This window comes from Mirounga leonina, unplaced genomic scaffold (genome assembly GCF_011800145.1).
Source record: "Mirounga leonina isolate KUSES-001 unplaced genomic scaffold, KU_Mleo_1.0 Mir_82, whole genome shotgun sequence".
NCBI classification, from domain to species: domain Eukaryota; kingdom Metazoa; phylum Chordata; class Mammalia; order Carnivora; family Phocidae; genus Mirounga; species Mirounga leonina.
In genome coordinates this window covers 33,134,232-33,153,348 of record NW_023270825.1, presented here as the reverse complement: position 1 = coordinate 33,153,348, position 19,117 = coordinate 33,134,232, and the positions used below count along the sequence as shown (strand labels likewise).

Here is a 19,117-nt window from a genome sequence, read left to right as displayed (position 1 = left end):
AATCTGCTTAATCCAGCATCCCCTCCAGTGGCAATGGTGAGAAGATAGTTCAAATTTTAAACGTACAAATTGTCCGGTTTTTATCATTTCTATATAGCATCCATAAATAGGATTTATATATTTAGATAAAAATGATAAATAGCTTTTATCTGAAGGCATACTGTGTATAACAAATTACCTTTCATTATGTGAATATTACTATAGTTTAAAAGAATAGTAGAGTGAACAAAGGGTAACCTCGAATGTTTCACTACCACTGTGAACCTCAGTGCCCTCTCCTGCCCTGCCTACCACATAGAGTTGTGAAATTAACACATACCTGTGAAAGTATATTGTTCTTCTAAAATGTGCACATTATTGTCATTACTTTTATTTCTTAAATATCAAATGATCTAATATATACAAAGTAATGTCATTTAAAAGACATGTAAGATATATAAGGTAATATTATATAATAAAAGATCAGATTATGATGTTTTAGTTTTACTCTCCCTTCTTTGAGAAAATTAATACACCATGATCTATTTAACAAAACTGAAAAATCATGAATAGTTTTTATTCTGCTATAATATTCACAATTATAATCCTTGTTACCTATTCCTTTTATCATTATTCAGAGTAATTGCTTAGTTTTAGAAAACAAACTTGTTTTTATTTCTTAAGAAAATGAGGGAAGAGGGAATATGAAGTAAATATGGGAAAATATTAGCATTTGTCAAATCTGAAAGATAGATACATGGCTGTTATACTATTATGTTATGTTGGAAATATTTTTATCATTTAAAATATAATATGAATCATAAAAAGAGAGCAAATTTATGACTTGTAAACAAGCCCTAAAGTTACATTTAATCAAAATCTTTAGTTTCCATCTGTACATAGGATCAGAATCACATTTGTTTCATTCCCCAGAATTATACTGACATGTCCATACATGCACTTTCCTAGTCAACACAGATAGATTCTCACTTTTTGCCTTACCATTTGATGCTTTTGTACAAAGGCCCATTCTCATGAGAATTTTCCTTGTATGACATGTCATGCTCCTAAAAGAACTAGACAGTCACTCTGATGAGTCAGTGGGATAGAATAAAAACTTAATGAGGATCCAGAGGCTCTTGTTCTAGCGCTGCCACGTTGCTCTACCTCACCTTTAAAACACTACTTTGGGGACACATGGGTGGCTCAGCTGGTTAAGCATCTGACTCTTGATCTCAGCTCAGGTCTTGATCTCAGCAGGTCATTGGGCATAGAGCCTACTTAAAAAATAAATAAAATGCTACTTTGCTCTGAATATTACTTTCTTTTTCTATAAAATGAGCATATTACCTGTTCAATCTACTTTGCAGACTTATTATCAATAAAAAGAGTTATAGCATGCAACATAAATGAAGTTATAGATCCTCTGACTGTTGGCATACATTTGTACCTGACCGTCTACTAAGCCATGATCTCTTATTAGATCCCAGACACCAGAAATATGCAACAGAAAGTAGAGTCAAAGAGAGGGGCAGAGGGGGATAGAGAAGAACAGGACCCAAAGAATGCACCCAGCTGTGATAATGAACACAATGAGTCCCCCAAAGACCCTTCCAACTTTGAAATTCAATGTTTTGTGAATACACCAGACACAAAGTAGAAAGCAACACTGAAAATGTTCTTTGAATACTAAAAGGCATAAAATCCCTTTTAGTTTATTTCTGCAAGTTAGAAAAGTTCATACGGAGAGCTGATGACTCTGCAGTTTTATAAAATAGGAAAAAAAATCTTCCCCAGATAATATAAAAACAAGTAAGAAAAAAAAAATCACTGAAATGTATGTTTATTTGCATCATCAGCTAGCGTGTCCCAGGACCTTTTATCCACCTACAAAGATTAATACCATGAAGATGTGTATGTTACTGCTGCTTTGTTTCCAGGGACTTTACCATAATCCTCTGAAGTTGACATGTTATAAATTACATATTGTAAAACTGGTGAAATTAGCTGATGTCTCTTTGTACTAACACAAAATTATATTTTGTTAATAATATTCATTGTCCATTCACCTGAACCACATTCCACATTATCCTGTGTTTGTGTTTTTCCATTTACTCCATTGACCAGCCATTTGGCTCAGCCTGATGATAATAATATTCAACAAGGGAAGGGCCTGGAGCTCTGGGCATGCAGTGATCAGGAACCCATCATGTGCTTATCTTATAGTATTTCAATACAATAGAATAAGTTGCTATCTTTTTCACTAATGTAAAAGGAAAAAGACTGATGAAAAATCTGTACAAAATACTTAATTCAAAACTACTTTAAATACACCCATTATTGAATATAATTCTTCTAAGATGTTTGCCTATCCAGTTTAACTTTGAAAGGGATTTTTTTAAGGGTTTTTTTTTTTTTATGTTTTAACATAGATCCTATCTTTATCAAATACCTGGGTACCTTTTTGGCTGCATAAGCAATTCAGTAGATGATTTTAAAGAGTCCCTATGTTTATAGATTGAAGCCCGTGTGAGCCATTTTTCAAACTTCTATATTTGTGTCTTCTCCTTGGGAGCTTTCTCCTCAGAACCAAACAACCCCCAATATACTCATAGACAGGCCAGTGCTTGGAGAGGAGAATTTTATCCAGATCCAGTAAGAGAACCAACCAGTAAATGAAACTATTTAGGCTGGAACCAGGCCTAGCTTGCTAGAGAGCCATTTGGGCTTTTCACATGTAGTTCTGAATGTATCTAAGGCCCAATCTATGATTTTCTTCTGTGTTAGTCATAAATATTCTCCTAAATAAGAACTATCAAGCATGCTAAAGTTGAACTTTGCCAGGATGTTAGGTGTGTTTATATGATAAGCTTCTGTCAGTAGTACAACAATAATAGCAACTAACCTTTCTTTAAAACTTAGTTTGTACTGTGTACTATTCCATAAACTGTTTTATATGTATTATGTCACTTAATCCTCATAACAACCCTATATTATCTCTACTTTATAGATGGAAATCTGAGGCAAAGAGAAGTTAAGCAACTTGTCCAAAATTCTACATCTAGCAAATAGTAGCACCAGGATTTAAACTCAGGCAGTCTGACTTCAGAGTTTAGATTCTTGATCTCTGTGCTATGCCACCTCCCAACTAGCTTATCTCTTCTAGAGCCTTAGAGAGTTGAGGGTAGCCTCTCAGGTGAATCTCAAGTTCCTCTCCTTACCTCTGTCACCCGTAGATAAAAAGGGAAATGATGTCCTACTTATAAATCTTCTCCTCCACCCACTTTTCCTCCTCCTTTCTCCCTCTCTCCCCCATCAAATAGTACCTTAAGGTAAAGGGACATGAAAAAAACTTCACTATCAAGAGTGATTTGGAGGAATGTATGCTATCTCATTGAGACATCATTTGATTTCAAGTTAACAAAAAAACATTGAGGCTAACTTAAGCAAAGGAGGGGTTTACGGGAAGATGTAGGGTTATCTCAAGGAACCCAAGAGCAAAATAGTTGTCAAGAGGGACTAAACTCAAGAACTGGAAAAGCAAGCTAGGATTGCTCCCTTGTTAGATGTCCATGGGGAAAAAAGAGAACTACCTCCCTTCCCCACAGGGTAAGAAGTTCTCAGAAAACAAGGGTCTAAGCTAGACAGATATTCCTCAAAAGGCTCCCTTTCTGTACTCTGTCATTTGAAGGGGAATGCAAGTGCAGTGTGTGTTACCAGTACCTTTGTATGGAATTCAAGTAGTAACTGGATAGTTCTTTTTAGCTAACCCTTACCTTCCTCTCCCCCTATAAGCCCCCATACCTGGCACTTTGGTTTTTTTCTCAATTTATCAATCTCAAGTTATGCCTTTATAACCCTTCTAACATCCAGAGGATAGACTTTTGATATTGCTCCATCTCTTCTTCTGAGACCTTTGACTTGTGCAATCAAAGGGCCTGTAAACTGGTCTTTTCAGTTGACTATCAGGAATCTGTTTAGTTTCAATCCCTAATATTCATCCTGTCCTTTTACCCTCTCAGAATATTTCATAGTCTCTGCTTTCCTTGTTTTTTCCTAATAAACACCTATTGCCTCTTTATATTTCTAGGGAACCCCCACCACCACCCTTGTCTTGCTAGATGAAGTCACAATTCTTGAGCTTGAGAGCCTTCCAAAATCATGTTCTATTCCAGTCATTCAAGTCCTTCACTCTAGATAGTTCTTTTTCCCCATATTAATCTCCACTGAGAATGCATCACAGGCTGATCCTCTTGTTTATAAGGCCCTTTCTCATTTGTTCCACCTGTGAAAATCTGGCCCATTTCTCAAGGCTTAACTAACTTAAGTCATATTCCCTTTATAAAGAGTCTTGTGTGACCTCTCCCAACACCTAGGGTCACCAACCATCCCAGTTTGCCTGGGATTTCCTAGGACATGTGACTTTCAGTACTAAGTCTGGGATTAGCCTAAGCAAACTGGGATGGTTAGACAGCCTACCAGCACCTCAATGTCTCCCTCATTATGCTGCCTTGTTAGAGCAAAAAGCCCTGTGAAAGTATCAGTAGCCACTACTTCCACACTTACAAGGTTCTTTCTCCGCAATAAGAGTTACGCTTCCATTGGGCAGAGACCTTTTTGATTCCCACTTCATACAGAATATAGTGCTATACCCATATTAATGCCTACTCAGTGAATAAAGTGGTTTAGTGTTAAGTTGGCATTTAAATATCTAAAATCTTTTCTTGTGGTTAATTTATTTGTCTTTATTTTTTTTCCAGCCCAGATGACTTACTCAATGCCTTGAATGAGGGTATCAGTCGTGCTGATGTCATCATTACATCAGGGGGCGTGTCCATGGGGGAAAAGGTATGAAAAAGTGGGGTTCATGAAAATTTATCTAAGGTAATGTCCTTGATTAACTTTAGTCTGGTAGTTATCTGTTATCTGCACAAATTTGAAAATCCATAGGGCTTCAGAAATTTCTGGGCGTTCTAAAAGGAATGCAGTATGGGTAGATCAGAGGGCTTACCTCAGGAAAAGCTTGGAGAATCCTACAACTTGCAAAATGATTTTCATGTTCCTTTGAAGATTTCTGTTTCTTTGCTTACTCAACTTTACTATAACATTAGGACTTCCTTTATACATGATATTTACCCAAGATCCTGTCCTCCCCCGCCACATATTCCAAACCTGATAAAGAACCCTTAGCTCCTCACAGGGAGGAAAGATAGGATTAAGTATTCCATTGCCCCTTTTGACAAATAATAATGATCATAATCATAATAATGATGAAAATAAAATACAAACATATATATTAGTATGTATAGGATTTCATAAGACTAAGTTATTTGCATAAAGTATATGCTTAGTCCTTTAAAAATCACAATTTCAGTGTCTCAGTATCATTAACTTTATATATCTTAATGAAATATGTTGGTTCATGATGATAATTGGGTCCGTTGAATAATATTATAAAAGCAAAATATACTTTACTACAATAACCAACCTGATGGGCGCCTGGGTGCTCAGTTGTTAAGCGTCTGCCTTCGGCTCAGGTCATGGTCCCAGAGTCCTGGGATCAAGCCCCACATGGGGCTCCCTGCTCCGCAGGAAGCCTGCTTCCCCCTCTCCCACTCCCCCTGCTGTGTTCCCTCTCTCGCTGTGTCTCTCTCTGTCAAATAAATAAATAAAATCTTTAAAAAAAAAAAATAACCAACCTGATGTTTTGATTCAAAAATGTTTCAGAACACAAAATATTTTGCCAGCCTATAATCCCTTTCCAGTTTTTCTTTCTTTCATATTAATGACCAAACTGAAAATTTATAAAAATATTGTCATAATAGCAGTTATTACTAAAATTCAGATTTTTTTCTGAGAGCAGCATTTTTAGCTAGATCTTATATATATGATTGTTCTTGGTCTCTGCCCTATCTAGCTATCAACTGCCTAAATTTATAACCTGACTGTTCGGCAGAATTTAGTGGTGTGAACAGAGAATTCCTCCCTTTCATTCACAACTAGTTTTAGAGTGTCTAAACATAGCCCTTTAGCAGCCAAAAATCATAGAAGAAAAATAGAGAATCTCAGTCCAAGACTACCATCTCAGATTACATCCAGGAGTGAAGGTGTTGAAGTGTGGGTAGTATTCTCCTTATAGCAGACAGATTGCTGGATTAGTCTTTCCTCAAAGTCTCATAGAAGTCCTTAGCCCCAGGTGGAGCAAACTGCTGCAGACCTCTTCTGAGATCACAAAGGCCAGAGCTGAGTTCTGCATTATGGTAGAATTATAAGAAATAATTTTCAACCTGTCTGTTTTCATTTCCATCAAATTGCCTGTGGTGCTCTGAATAACTTAAGAGTACTTGAATGTTAAATTTGTTGTTTCCAGGGAGTATTTCATGTATAATTTCTACTGGTTGCTAATGAGCTTAATTATGGACAATACCTATTTTGCAAACCTGAAGGTTGTCTTTTCCAGTACTTCTGAAATGGCAACAAGCTTCTAACAAACATAGGCTTGGCAATTGTTGTTCAACTATGTAAGGACAGAACACTTCTCAACCTTAACCTTCTTTATTAATGCTAACAAAGATTTCATTTGTCCTAGGAATTTGCTCACAAATAAAGAGAGGCAATATAGTAATGCATATTGGTTTTATTTATTTTATTATCTGTATGGTAAGATACTTACACTAAACCTTTAATTTACTAGGAAGGAAATTTTAGGAACTAGGCATCCCATAGTATTCCATGGGAGCTAATAATTGTTGTTCTTACCTCCTTAAGTGGGAATGAGATGAAAGGAACCAGGAAGAAAGAGTTTTAAAGCATAAATGCAGCAAACTCCTGCCAACCTGCAAATTCTAGTTGCCAAAAGAATTTCAGTTGTACTTCAATAGCAGAAAGAAAAGCCTAAGAGACAGAACATCTGCATCAGCCCAAGGGCTGAGCCTGAAGACCAGTCACTGAAAAGATAGGGAGGTCAAGGAAAGATCCAGAAGCATTATTTAGCAAGATGGTCACCAGTCTCCACTGTATACATCTAGAATGGCCCTGTAGTGCTGTGATCTCAGGTATTTGCTCCTTTAGGCCTTGCTAGCAGCACTGGGGTCATGGGGAAGCTGGGAGTATTGGGGCAGGGAGAAGGGGCTCCTGCTGCTTATGGGACCCACAGACCTCAGTCCTCTTCTCAGCCAAGAAGAAATGGCCCTTCCACAGTTGCTTCCCTCAGAATCTTTTCCTACCTCCACCTCTGCCCCAAAGTGTTTTTTTTTTTTTTATGAAACACTGGCAGTTTCAAGTAAACAGTATCTGCTTTTTGCTCTGAAAACTAAAGAATTATATGCATGACTATAAATTTTCCATAACCTACAGAATTGTAAAATAGCTCAAAGACAATGAAAGGTGCAGATTGCCAAGAAGGATACACTAGATTGGACCCCCAGTAATTTTTTTTTTTTTTTTGCCTATTTGAAAGTCTCTTAATTTTTCCTGATAGTATCCACCTCCTACCTCATATGATCAAAATAATCACAAAGATCATTACTGATCACAAAAAAAAAAGGCTTTTCTCAGAGGCTTGCCCTGATTATTTAACAGCAAAAGTGTTAATTAACCAATAGGCCTCTTTAAGTTTGTTTTGCAAATCTAGAGCCATAAAGCAATAGAATATTAAAAATTAATCAACAATATTCCAAACAAATAAATACAAATAAAATTTCCCTTATTATTTCATTCAGCTGTATGTCATTCTTGTTCTGCTAGATCTTGGGTAACCGGTCTGCTTTCATGAACCCATCTGCTTCTATTCTAAAGAGCCCTGGGATTCCTGACGGTCTACTGGTACTACAGAAAAGTTATCTAAGCTACGTCACCTCAGGTGCCTATATCCAAGAGACTGTTCTCTGAAGTGCCAATAGTTCAAAGTACCTGTGATAGTCCTTTTCCCTAGTGCTCTGAATCTTTGTTGCAGGCACAAACTATTTACTGTAGCTTTTAGCAGAGCTCTCAGGCAAGCATTAGAGGAAAACAGAAACTTTCTAAAGATGACAGATACTTAATAGCTGTACTGAATTTATTACTGTAACCAATAATATCAGAATAGAAGATAAGTAAAATTCTCTATTCAGATACAGTATGTAACTATGTCATAAAAGTTTTGATGTGTTTCCCCTGAGGATGCAGACATATTACAGACAGCAAAGGCATTGTCAAATCTCCAGGCATGTCCCCTAAAACAAAATTTCTGAAATATTTATATTAACATTTTACATATATGGATCTAACCCAGGGCACACTGAGCATCTCTTCTCAAATATGACAGCAACTCCCCTCACATGACACTCTTACAATGGTAACATATCAAACAAACCTAATTATTTCTAACATCTCTTTTTATAAGATGAAAGAAAAAAAATCTGTGATTTTCTAGAGACCTTCTAGGAAATTTCAAACATAGTTTTAGGTGTAAAAGATATTCTGAAAGTTTTACTTTTTACTAAATTTAGGTCTGATCTTTAGAAGGCAAAATCAAAAGAGTTGTCAAAAAAGAACTGGGTATTCGATTAAGATAGGATCATGGGTACCTGAGAAACAGTACTGGTTACCTAATTTTTCAAAGCAAGAATAAAATAATTGGGGATAAGCACAGAAAGTAACATAATTGTAAATAATCTTAGCTCATTTGTAAATGAGGAAACTTTGTTCTTTATTTTTTCTTTAAATAAAGGCAAAATAAACATAAAGCACAAAAAGGAGATTGCACAAAAAATAACCTTGAGTTTCATGGGGAAAGCATTAATCAGTAAACTAAAGAAATAAGCTCATCAAACCTGAGTAAACTTACTAAAATTTTAATATAGTTCTCAGCTTCATTTTAGACAAACGTATTATAAACCAAGGCAAATAAAAAATCTCTTTCAAAGTTTTGTCCTTTATTATGTTATTTTATGTTTTGAAACAAACCGCCACTTTACTTTAGAACAAAGAGTGGGCCCCAGACCCACGAGGGTCCCTAAGACACTTTAAGTGGGTCTGCAAGGTCAAAACAACTTTCATAATAATAAAACTAAGACTTTATTTATTTGACTTTTGTATTCTCCTCTCGTGAATGTACCATGAGTTTTTCCAGTGGCTATATATTATATGGTATCACATCAGACTCAGTGCAGAAGCAAATAAGAGGATCCAACTGACTTCTATTAAGCCAAACATTAAAGAAAGTTTCAAAATTATGAAAACAATGCATTAAAAAGTTACTTATATCAACATGAAATGGCTTTGTCATTGCTATTTCCAAATGAAACAACAAATTTTAAAAATTTTTTAGCTTTAGTTTCTAATACAGTAAATATCTATTAGACATAACCCACATAAACAAAAGCTCTGGGGATCCATATATATTTTAATTTAAGAGCATGTAAAGTGTCCTGAGACCAAATATCTTGAGGACTGAACCTAAAAAAAAAATACTTTTTTTCCTTGAAAAATAAAAGAACACACATAGTTATACTTCTCTGTCATTATTGTCCCTAGCATAATTGTAACACCCATATTTCATTATAATGTTTAAGAAAATAACTAATTTTTATTCCACAGGGAAAACTAGATAATTGAGAAATCATATATAAACATTTGAGCAGATTAGCAAAGTTCATAAACACACAGAATATAACTTTCTACAGCCACATGCATCCCTTTTGTACTTTCTTAATGTAGCAAAGATGAACAAACATATTAATTAACATGACCTAAAGATATAGCCTCTCTCTAGCATATAAAAATAAGAAGCAAAGTATATCAGCTTTAAAATAAAAGTATGAATGGTCCCCAACTTACAATGGTTCGACTTAACAGATTTCAACTTTACGATGGTGTAAAAGTGATGCACATTAGTAGAAACCATACTTCAGATTTTGAATTTTGATCTTTTCCCAGGCTAGCAATATGCAGGGCAATAATCTCTCATGATTTTGGGCAGTCACAGCAAGCTGCAGCTCCCTGTCAGCCACAATCATAAGGGTAAACAATTGATAAACTTACAATCATTCTGTATCATACAATAATTCTGATTTGATTTCCACTTACAGTATAGTATTCAACAAATTACATCAGATATTCAGCACTTTATTATAAAATAGGCTTTGCAAAAGTGTTCTGTAATGTAAGTGTTCTGAACATGATTAAGGTAAGCTAGGCTAAGCTATGATGTTGGGTGGGTTAGGTTTATTAAATATGTTTTCAACTTATGATATTTTCAATTCACAGTGGGGTGGGGTCAGGTGGTAGCTTCACCATAAGTCAAGGAAGATCTGTATATTAACTTAAAACTATGCTCGGTTATCAATGATCCAGTATTCTGTCTTACTTAGAAATCATCTAGGTGTCTGATAATTATTTGTTAATTAATTAATTTTATATCAGTTCAATAAGATTTTGTTACTTAAAGATCCTGAAAATTATTTTCAAGCAGACATACTACAAACATAATTACTATTGAAATTTAAAGTTTTTCAGAATAATGATTCAGTTATATTGTACCCAATTTTACATTTTTCACATTCTTAAAATATTATATAGGAAAAGCATTAGCTTATTTGATGAATAAACCTATATAAACTTAATAAACACAAACCCAAGCAAAATAAAAAGTATTTGCTTAATTATACTTAACACTGATAAAAAAGAAAAAGAACATGGCTGGGTTTTCGTAATGACTAAAGTTATTTGTCAAAGATTTATCTTAACTTTGTGATCTTTGATGCTTAAACTTACAAGAATACCTTTTAATGTAGCTCATTTAAAATATAAGTTAAATTTCCTTATTATCTGGTAACTTAAGGAAGATTCTATAAAGCACTTATTTATTTCTCTAAGTCTATCAGAACAGAGCACCTTTAATTTAAGAGACAATATAATTATTTTGATGTATTTTTCTTCTTCCCCCTTGCAAAGCAAACTTTACTGTGGCCCTAAAATGGGGGCGCTTCTCTCCAGATCCTTCTGAACTGGAGAGTTGGAGATTAGGGACTCTTGGATCACCCCTCCCAACACCTTCATCACATGGAGACTCAGATGAAGAGGAGTGGGGTAGGAGAAGTATGGTAGGAGGGAGGCACCCTGAATCCAAAGCACACCCTGAGGAAGGCCCACTCTGCTTGGTGGTCTCATAGGCATATGATTTATGAATACTTTCCAGAAGTAGGAAAACATTTCACACTCACAAAATGAGATGTCTTCGTGGATCACAGATACATAGATACACAGACACATAAAAAAAAAATACAGCTTCATCTCAACAACTTCAACCACAGGTCACAAATAAACACAGAAACAAAAAAACTTACTGGTCCACAAATAAAGAGCTGTTTCCCTTTCTAGAGGTCACAAAGTTCTTAATTGGTTTAGGCTCAAAATGACAGTAAGACAAATAAGTGAGAAAGACTAATAAGCCAGATTCTCTGTCTTCTCTTACCAGAGAATAAATTTCAATCATCCACTTGTAGGAATCATCAACCTATAAAACCAAATTCCCAATCATGGCGGCCACAAGGGGGAATACCTTATTGGCCATGCACGGAAACAAAATAGAATCAAAATCAATAAAGGGAACAAAATTAGAGAAACCAAAAGTTAGCAGAGTTCAAGTTTTATTGCTGCTTGGCATTGACTCCATGAACCTAAAAAAAGTATGGTCAGGTGTAAGCCACCTATAAAGTGCACTTTTCTAGCAATCAAGTTTACCTGGCTCCATCAGGTAAACCCATGGGGCATCTCAGTGGAGCCTCCAGAATTATTAGTGTAATGTTTTATAGATAAAATCATGAATTTCATATACATATAAAATAAACACAGGTCAAGATTTTATTTCACTCTTGAGTTAATGAAGGGACCAGTAAGATGTTACAACTGGTTCAAAGGAGAATTCAAAGAACACACACATACAGATAATCAGGAATGCTGAGATAAACTTGCTAATAGATGCAAAACTGCTTTATACCCACAGGCAAATAATCAATTATATCTCCATAGACAGAGTTAATTTGCATTTCTTTGAATAATAATCTTATTTACCATCAGTTTTCTATAGCTTAATTTTTTTAAGTTTTTAGTTTAATTCCAGTTAGTTAACATATAGTGTTATATTAGTTTCAGGTGTACAATATAGTGATTCAACGCTTCCATACATCACCCAGTGCTCATCACCACAAACACACTCCTTAATCTCCATCCCCTATTTCACACATCCTCCCACCCACCTCCCCTCTGGTAACCATCAGTTTGTTCCCTATAGTTAAGAGTTTGTTTTTTGATTTCTCTCTGTCTTTCTCTCTCTCATTTTTTTCCTTTGCTTGTTTGTTTTATTTCTTAAATTCCAATATGAGTGAAATCATATGGTATTTGTCTTTCTCTGACTGACTTATTTTGCTTGGCATTATACTCTCTAGCTCCATCCATGTCATTGTAAATGGCAAGATTTCATTCTTTTTTATCACTGAATAATATTCCATTTCTAATACCTTAATTTTTATAAAATAGCTCAAAGATGATAAAACACACAAGCCAGAAGGTTGTGCTACACTGGACACCCAATAATCTTTGTTGCCCATTTTAAAGTCTTTCACAATTTATCTAATGTTGTTTGTTCTTACCTGAGTTGAGGAAAAGACCTTGCTTCTTCATCCATTCATTTTTCTTCTTCCAATCTGACTCTAGCTTTCAGAATATCAGACAGAGATCCTTGCTGCTTCTATAGGTAAACAAAGTTTAAGAACAGTGGTGATTCTCAGCCTTTATGGCTATGTCTGGTACAGGCTTTCTCTCTGTCACAAGAAACATGAATATTCATGTTCAAAAAGAGTGAGAGGGGTTTTTTTTTTCTTTTCCCAAGAAAAATAAAATACTTCCATTCATTTAGCAAATATGTAATGAGCATATCTGCTTTCCAAACTCTGTGTCATAACCTTTAAGGCCCTGCAAGTATGGCCTCCGCCTGTCTCTCCAACCTCATCTTTTTTTTAAAGATTTTATTTATTTATTTGAGAGAGAGAGAACACCTGAGAGGGGATAGGGTCAGAGGACGAAGCAGACTCCCTGCCGAGCAGGAAGCCCGATGCGGAACTCGATCCAGGGACTCCAGAATCATGACCTGAGCCGAAGGCAGTCGCTTAACCAACTGAGCCACCCAGGCGCCCTCTCCAACCTCATCTTATGCCTCTTGCCACTCATTCACTACCTTTCATTGTCTTTTCAGTTCTAGACACATTCTTACTGCTTTAGAAGCTTTGGTATGTACTGCTTTACTGCTTTAGAAGCTTTGGTATGTACGTCCCTCTGCCTGGAATTCTCATCTCTTCACGCTTCATATGGCTGAATTCTTCTCATCCTCACCACCTCTTTTAAAATGGCCTTTCCTTATTCTCCACCCTGCCCATTATTCTCTATCCCAGCACCTGCTTATTTCCTTCATATCATGTACCACACTTTATAATTATTTTATTTCTTGGTTTACTTATTTTAGTCTGTCTTCGTTGGTAAAATACAACAGAACATTTTTGTGTCAGGGACCATGTCTATTCTTGTTCACCATTAAATCTCTAGCACATATAGAATTTGTGATATATGATAGACTCGTAAGTATTGAACTAAGAAATGAATGAATAAATGAATGGCATGTGCTATTCACTAAGGATTTCACATATGTATACAAGGTTCCTGTTCTTACAAACTGTGTAGTCCAATAAAGGATGCATACCAGTTATCAGACAATTGCAATAGAACCTAGGTGTGTGATATCAGAAGGACATAGTATTATAAGGGCACATAGAACTCTTCAGAGTTCTGCTTCTACTGTGATACAGTGGCTTATTTGGACCAACCCTCCCACCAAGAACAACTATAAAAGCTGTATAATTTTTTTTCATATTTTAAAGAAGAAAAAAGAAAAAGCAGGTGTCTGAAGAGAACAACCAAGACAGCCAGTATTCAAGGCACCAACATCTCAGAAAAGTGAACCACAGAGAAGTAGCATTTACTAATTCCTAAGCCAGGAGAATAGGGGGAGGTGTAATGGTACAAGAGACCAAAAGCCAACCATCGCAGAGTAGCTAAGAGCCTAAGAAAATAAACAGAATTTTTGGCAGTCTTAGGAGTTCAGGGCCTGTAGTGGAGGGGGCAGGGGCTGACTGGCAAATATCTCAGGCTCTCAGTTTAAACCCTGGAAGCGCTAGGTATAAGGACAAACTGGAAATATACCAGCCTTCACAAAGACTGAAATTGAGCATCAGATTATCTCAGTCTCTGATTAGGTCAGGCAATCTTTAGTTTACTTTAACTAACTGCCAATGGAAATTAAATCCTTTCTGGAAAAATATATCATCATCTAGAACCTCTTTACTTCTTTTCACATTTAATGTTTGGGCTTCAGTTTTTAAAATCACCAGACATGCTAGAGATAGGACAAAATCACTAAAAAGAAAGAAAAACAAGATAGGACAGCACTAAAAATGTTACTGATGTTTATTTTGTCCCATGTGAAATTTTAAAAACTGTAATTAATATTTTTAAGAAAAAAGAAATGACAAAATGAAGAATTTCACTGGAAAGCTAGAGTCTATTCATTATATTCAAAATTCTAGAAAAGGGATGGAAAATATGGAAAAGAGCATAAAAGACATATGGGGTGTGGTAAAAGGTCTAACGTACATGTAGTTGGAGTCCAGAAGGAAAGGAGAGTGAGCAGAAGCAATATTGAAGAAATATTGGCAGAGTTTTCCAAAACCAATGAAAGACATCAAGCCAGAAATTCAAGGAAGTCTGCTAATGTCAAGCAGGATAAATACAAAAACAAACAAACACATACCTGGGTAATCATAGCAAAACTACTAAAAACCAAGGACAAAGAGTAAGTCTTGCCAGAAGGATTCATTACCTTCAAAGGACCAACAATTAAACTAACAAATGATCCAAACAGATACGATGGAACACAGAAAACAATGGCATAGCATTTGTAAAGTGCTAAAAGAAAGTAACGGCTGGTGTAGAACTGTATATACAGCAGAAAATTCCTTCAAAAATGAAGATAAAGACATTTGCAGCCCAATAAAAACTGAGCACAGGGAATTTTTTATCAGGAAGATTGTAGGAAATAAAAAGATATTGACTGTTTAAACAAAAAAAAAAGAGAGACAGAACATAAGTAATTAGAGCCTACCAATGGGTTAAGTTACTGTATTTTGAATATAATGTAGCCACTTAAAATTAGAGGAGGTAGCTCATGAGATGTCCTAGATATTCCTTTGGATAGAAAAGCAAGTTGCAAATCTGTATGTAAAGTATTCTGTCATGTGCATTCAAAAAATATGTTTGTAAATGCACAGACAAGTGTAGCAGTGATGGGAAGGACGAGTTTAAAACTTTATTTTATACTTTTCTATCTGCGTTTTTACCACAATATATTTTTAACTTTTGAATTAAAATTATTTAAATAAAAAAAAGAAAGAAAGATTGTGGAGCTACGGAAATGCAGAAAGGATTAAAGAGCAAAAGAAAGTGTTAATATGTGGTTAAATGTAATGAGTGTTGATTGTATAAAATAATAATGTCTTATGAGGTTAAAATATGTTTATATATAAATGTTGTATATTAAATTATAAATATAGGGTGTATATTGTCTGTATAGTATATATAGAAATATATATAACAGTTAAATATATATATACACACATATACACACACATACCTAAAATGTATATAGAATATATGATACATTATAGCACAAAAAGCAGAGAGGAATAAATGGAGTTAACATGTTTTAAGTTTCATGCATTGTCTGGGAAGTAATAAAAATATCAAATTATGGTGGACTATTGTAAGTCAAGAATGCATATTGTAATCTCTGAAATAACCACTAAAATAATAGTAAAAGAACGTGTAACTAACAAGCTAATAGAAGAGAAAGAAATTAAAATAACAAAAAAAATTGATGAATTCAAAAGAAGGCACAAAAGAAGAAAAAATGAAATAAAACAGAAGTGACAAATAGAAAATAAATAGTAGGTGGTAGTTTTAAACCCAAATATAGCAGAAATTATATTAAATGTGAATGGACTAAGTCCTCCAATTAAAAATTGTCATCTGGATTGTAAAAAGACAATAAATTGTTTGATGGTAATAAAAAATCCACCTTAAATAGAAAGACACGGCAAATTGAAAGTAAAAGAGTAAAAAAAAAAAGTTACAATGCAAGATAGCTGGTGTGGCTGTATTGATATCAGAGAGGTTAAAAGGATTATAAGATATTAGGAGGGAAATTTCATATATTTAAATGGATTGGTTCATCAGAAAAACATAACAACTCTGAATTTGCATCTGATAATATAACCTCAAAATAAAGATAAGCAATTTATCATCCAGCCTTGGGAATTAAGGGAGGCTGAGAAAATGACTGAGACTGAGATAAGGGGTGGAGAGAGGAAGGTAGAAAAAAAGAATATTCCAGACAGAAGGAAAAACATTTTCAGAGACTGAGGGCAAGAAAGTCTTAGAAACTTAAAGTGATATAGTCTTGCTGGAATGGAGAGAGAGAGAGAGAGAGAAAAGAGGGTGAGGAGGAAGAAAGAGAGAGAGATTGAGATTGAGAAAGAGCAATGGGGTTGGATGGGAAGAGGATTGCCTGATGAGAGTAATGATTGTTAAAAGGGGACTAGAAAACATGAGAATCATAGATACGATATTAAGAAGATGAGACTTTTTTTCCTGGAAAAGAGGAAGTTTTGATGTATTATATGATGACTTGATCAGACTTGTTTTCAAGAGATCTCTCTTACTACTGGGGGGGGGGGAATGAATTGGAGGGGGGCAGGACTATTGGCAGAGAGACCTATTTCAATAATCCAAGTGAGATAATGTTGGCTGAGGCTGTGGAAATAGAAGGGAACAGATTTTTAAAATAAAATATCCTAAGCTTGTGAAATATTTACAATTTTAGTAGGTTTCTTAGATTAATGAACAGGAAACTCAGCAATAGACCTAGGAGTTGAGAAATTTTTAGGACTGCAATTTTTTTCTCTATGTCTATAAAACCAACTGCATGGCAATGTTGTCTTTCATTTCCAAAGGTTAGGTTTTGTGAAACCACTGTGGATTAGTTGTAACTTTAGGTTGGTTGTTTTTGTTGGCAGAATAAAAATTGGGGACAATTAAACTCCCTTGACTTTCTATTTTAGAACTCCCTCCCTATTTTTTTATTTTAGTTGACTTATTTAGATTTGGCAGTACGTGGGCAATGCCCAAGTCTTTCCTCAAGGAATGTGTACATTACTTTAAGTCCATTAAGGAGAATAATGTAGTACACATACATGGGGCTTCCCTGACCTAGCACAACTTCTTAAGCTTTTTATTTGTTAACATCCTTTCTCAAACATAAAATTCTGTATTAAAAGAGAAACAATAACCCATCAAGTAATGTGATTATTTGGTTTATTATCTATTTCTACTAGAATGTATTTTTTATGAAAGCGGGGCCATTGTCTCTTTTGTTCAAGCCTATATCCCCCTATACCTAGATTAGTACTCAGCATATACCAGGTACTCAATAAATATTTATTAAAGAATAAGTGAATGATAGGAATGAAGAAATGAAGGAATTTGCCTTAAGTAAATCAACTTCACTGAAGTAAGATGTTTCTTTTCATTTCAATCTTATAAATTTGTTTTATTTTCATGTAAAGTTTTGAAAGTCTGATATTAGAATGTTTGAAAATAAAGTGATTGTTTTTCATATTTGCAGGACTATCTCAAGCAGGTGCTGGACATTGATCTTCATGCTCAGATCCATTTTGGCAGGGTTTTTATGAAACCCGGGTATGAAAATAATCTTATTATCTCATATATGGGGTTGGTTTGGCTTGCTTTCACTAACAAAGTTTTAAATGCTTTCTTTTTTACATTTTCTATTATGGATTATTTACTCTAATAAAAGAAATATTATACTATTAGAATTCCTTGCACAAGGGTAGCTCCTATCTGAAATGGAATTCATCTTCCTTATGAATAGCTGGATTTGTTACAAATGAAGCAAAACAACTTTCCAAACCTTTTCTCTCTTTAGTTTCCATGTCTAGTTCCTTCTTTCTCTTTTTCTCTTTCTCTTCATACTGCTTCTTTCTCTCGTTTTAAAAACATTTTAGTATGAAAATTCTCAAAATGGGCATCTGGGTGGCTCAGTCGGTTAAGCGTCTCCCTTCAGCTCAGGTCATGATCCCAGAGTCCCAGAATCGAGTCCCACATCGGGCTCGCTGCTCAGTGGGGAGTCTGCTTTTCCCTCTGACCCTTCCTCCTCTAGTGCTTTCTCTCTCTCACTCTCTCTCAAATAAATAATATCTTAAAATAAAAAGAAAAGAAAATTCTCAAAATGCATAAAAGTAGGGAGTACAATGAAACCTCCATGTACCCATCACCCAGCTTCAGGAACTATTAACATCTTTCCATAACTGTTTTATCAGTCCCCTCCCTCACCTTTTTGAGGGGACAGGGGGCTAGATTGTTTAGTGTTTTTATTTTGTTTTGTTTGTTTGTTTTGGACTGTTTTAAAACAAATTCTACAATGTCATTTTGGTATACATCTCAAGAAATAATAACAATAACAGCAGCATTCTCTTGTGTAATCACAATGGTATTTTTCACCTAACAAAATAAATAAGAATACCTTAATATCATCTGATACCCTGATCATATTCAAAATTCTCCCAAATGTCAAGAAAAAGAATGCCTTCTTACATGTTTTATTTGAATTAGAATTCAAGTCATGTCCACTCACTGTATTTGTTGTTAAATCTCCGTTAAATAATAACATTTACCTCCTTTTTTTGTCATGCCATTGACTTGAAGAAACTGCATCATTTGTCCTAATGAATGGATTTGAGTAATCGTTTCCTTGCAGTGGTGGTTAACTTGTTCCTCTCTCTTTCCAGTATATTCTACAGACTGGAAGTTAGACCTAAAAGTTTGATTACATTCAGATTCTTTTTTTTTTTTTCCTTTGCAAAAATACTTCAAAAGTAATGTTTCATATTGTTTCTTACTACCTCCCAGGAAAAAGAAAAATAACTACATTCCAAGATCTGGCACATCTCCTAAAGGGCTGATGGAGGTTCTG

At 34.9% G+C, this 19,117-nt stretch overlaps 1 protein-coding gene across 5 annotated transcripts in view; it reads left to right on the top strand.

Annotated features, from left to right (window-relative positions):
• GPHN (gephyrin) overlaps positions 1-19,117 on the top strand; it is a 626,508-nt gene that overhangs the window by 588,285 nt on the left and 19,106 nt on the right. For all 5 annotated transcript variants that reach the window (XM_034992943.1, XM_034992941.1, XM_034992938.1 and 2 more), the window contains 2 exons: positions 4,740-4,827; positions 17,750-17,823. In XM_034992943.1, coding sequence (XP_034848834.1) covers positions 4,740-4,827; positions 17,750-17,823 — 162 coding nt within the window. The remainder of the gene's footprint in view (positions 1-4,739; positions 4,828-17,749; positions 17,824-19,117) is intronic.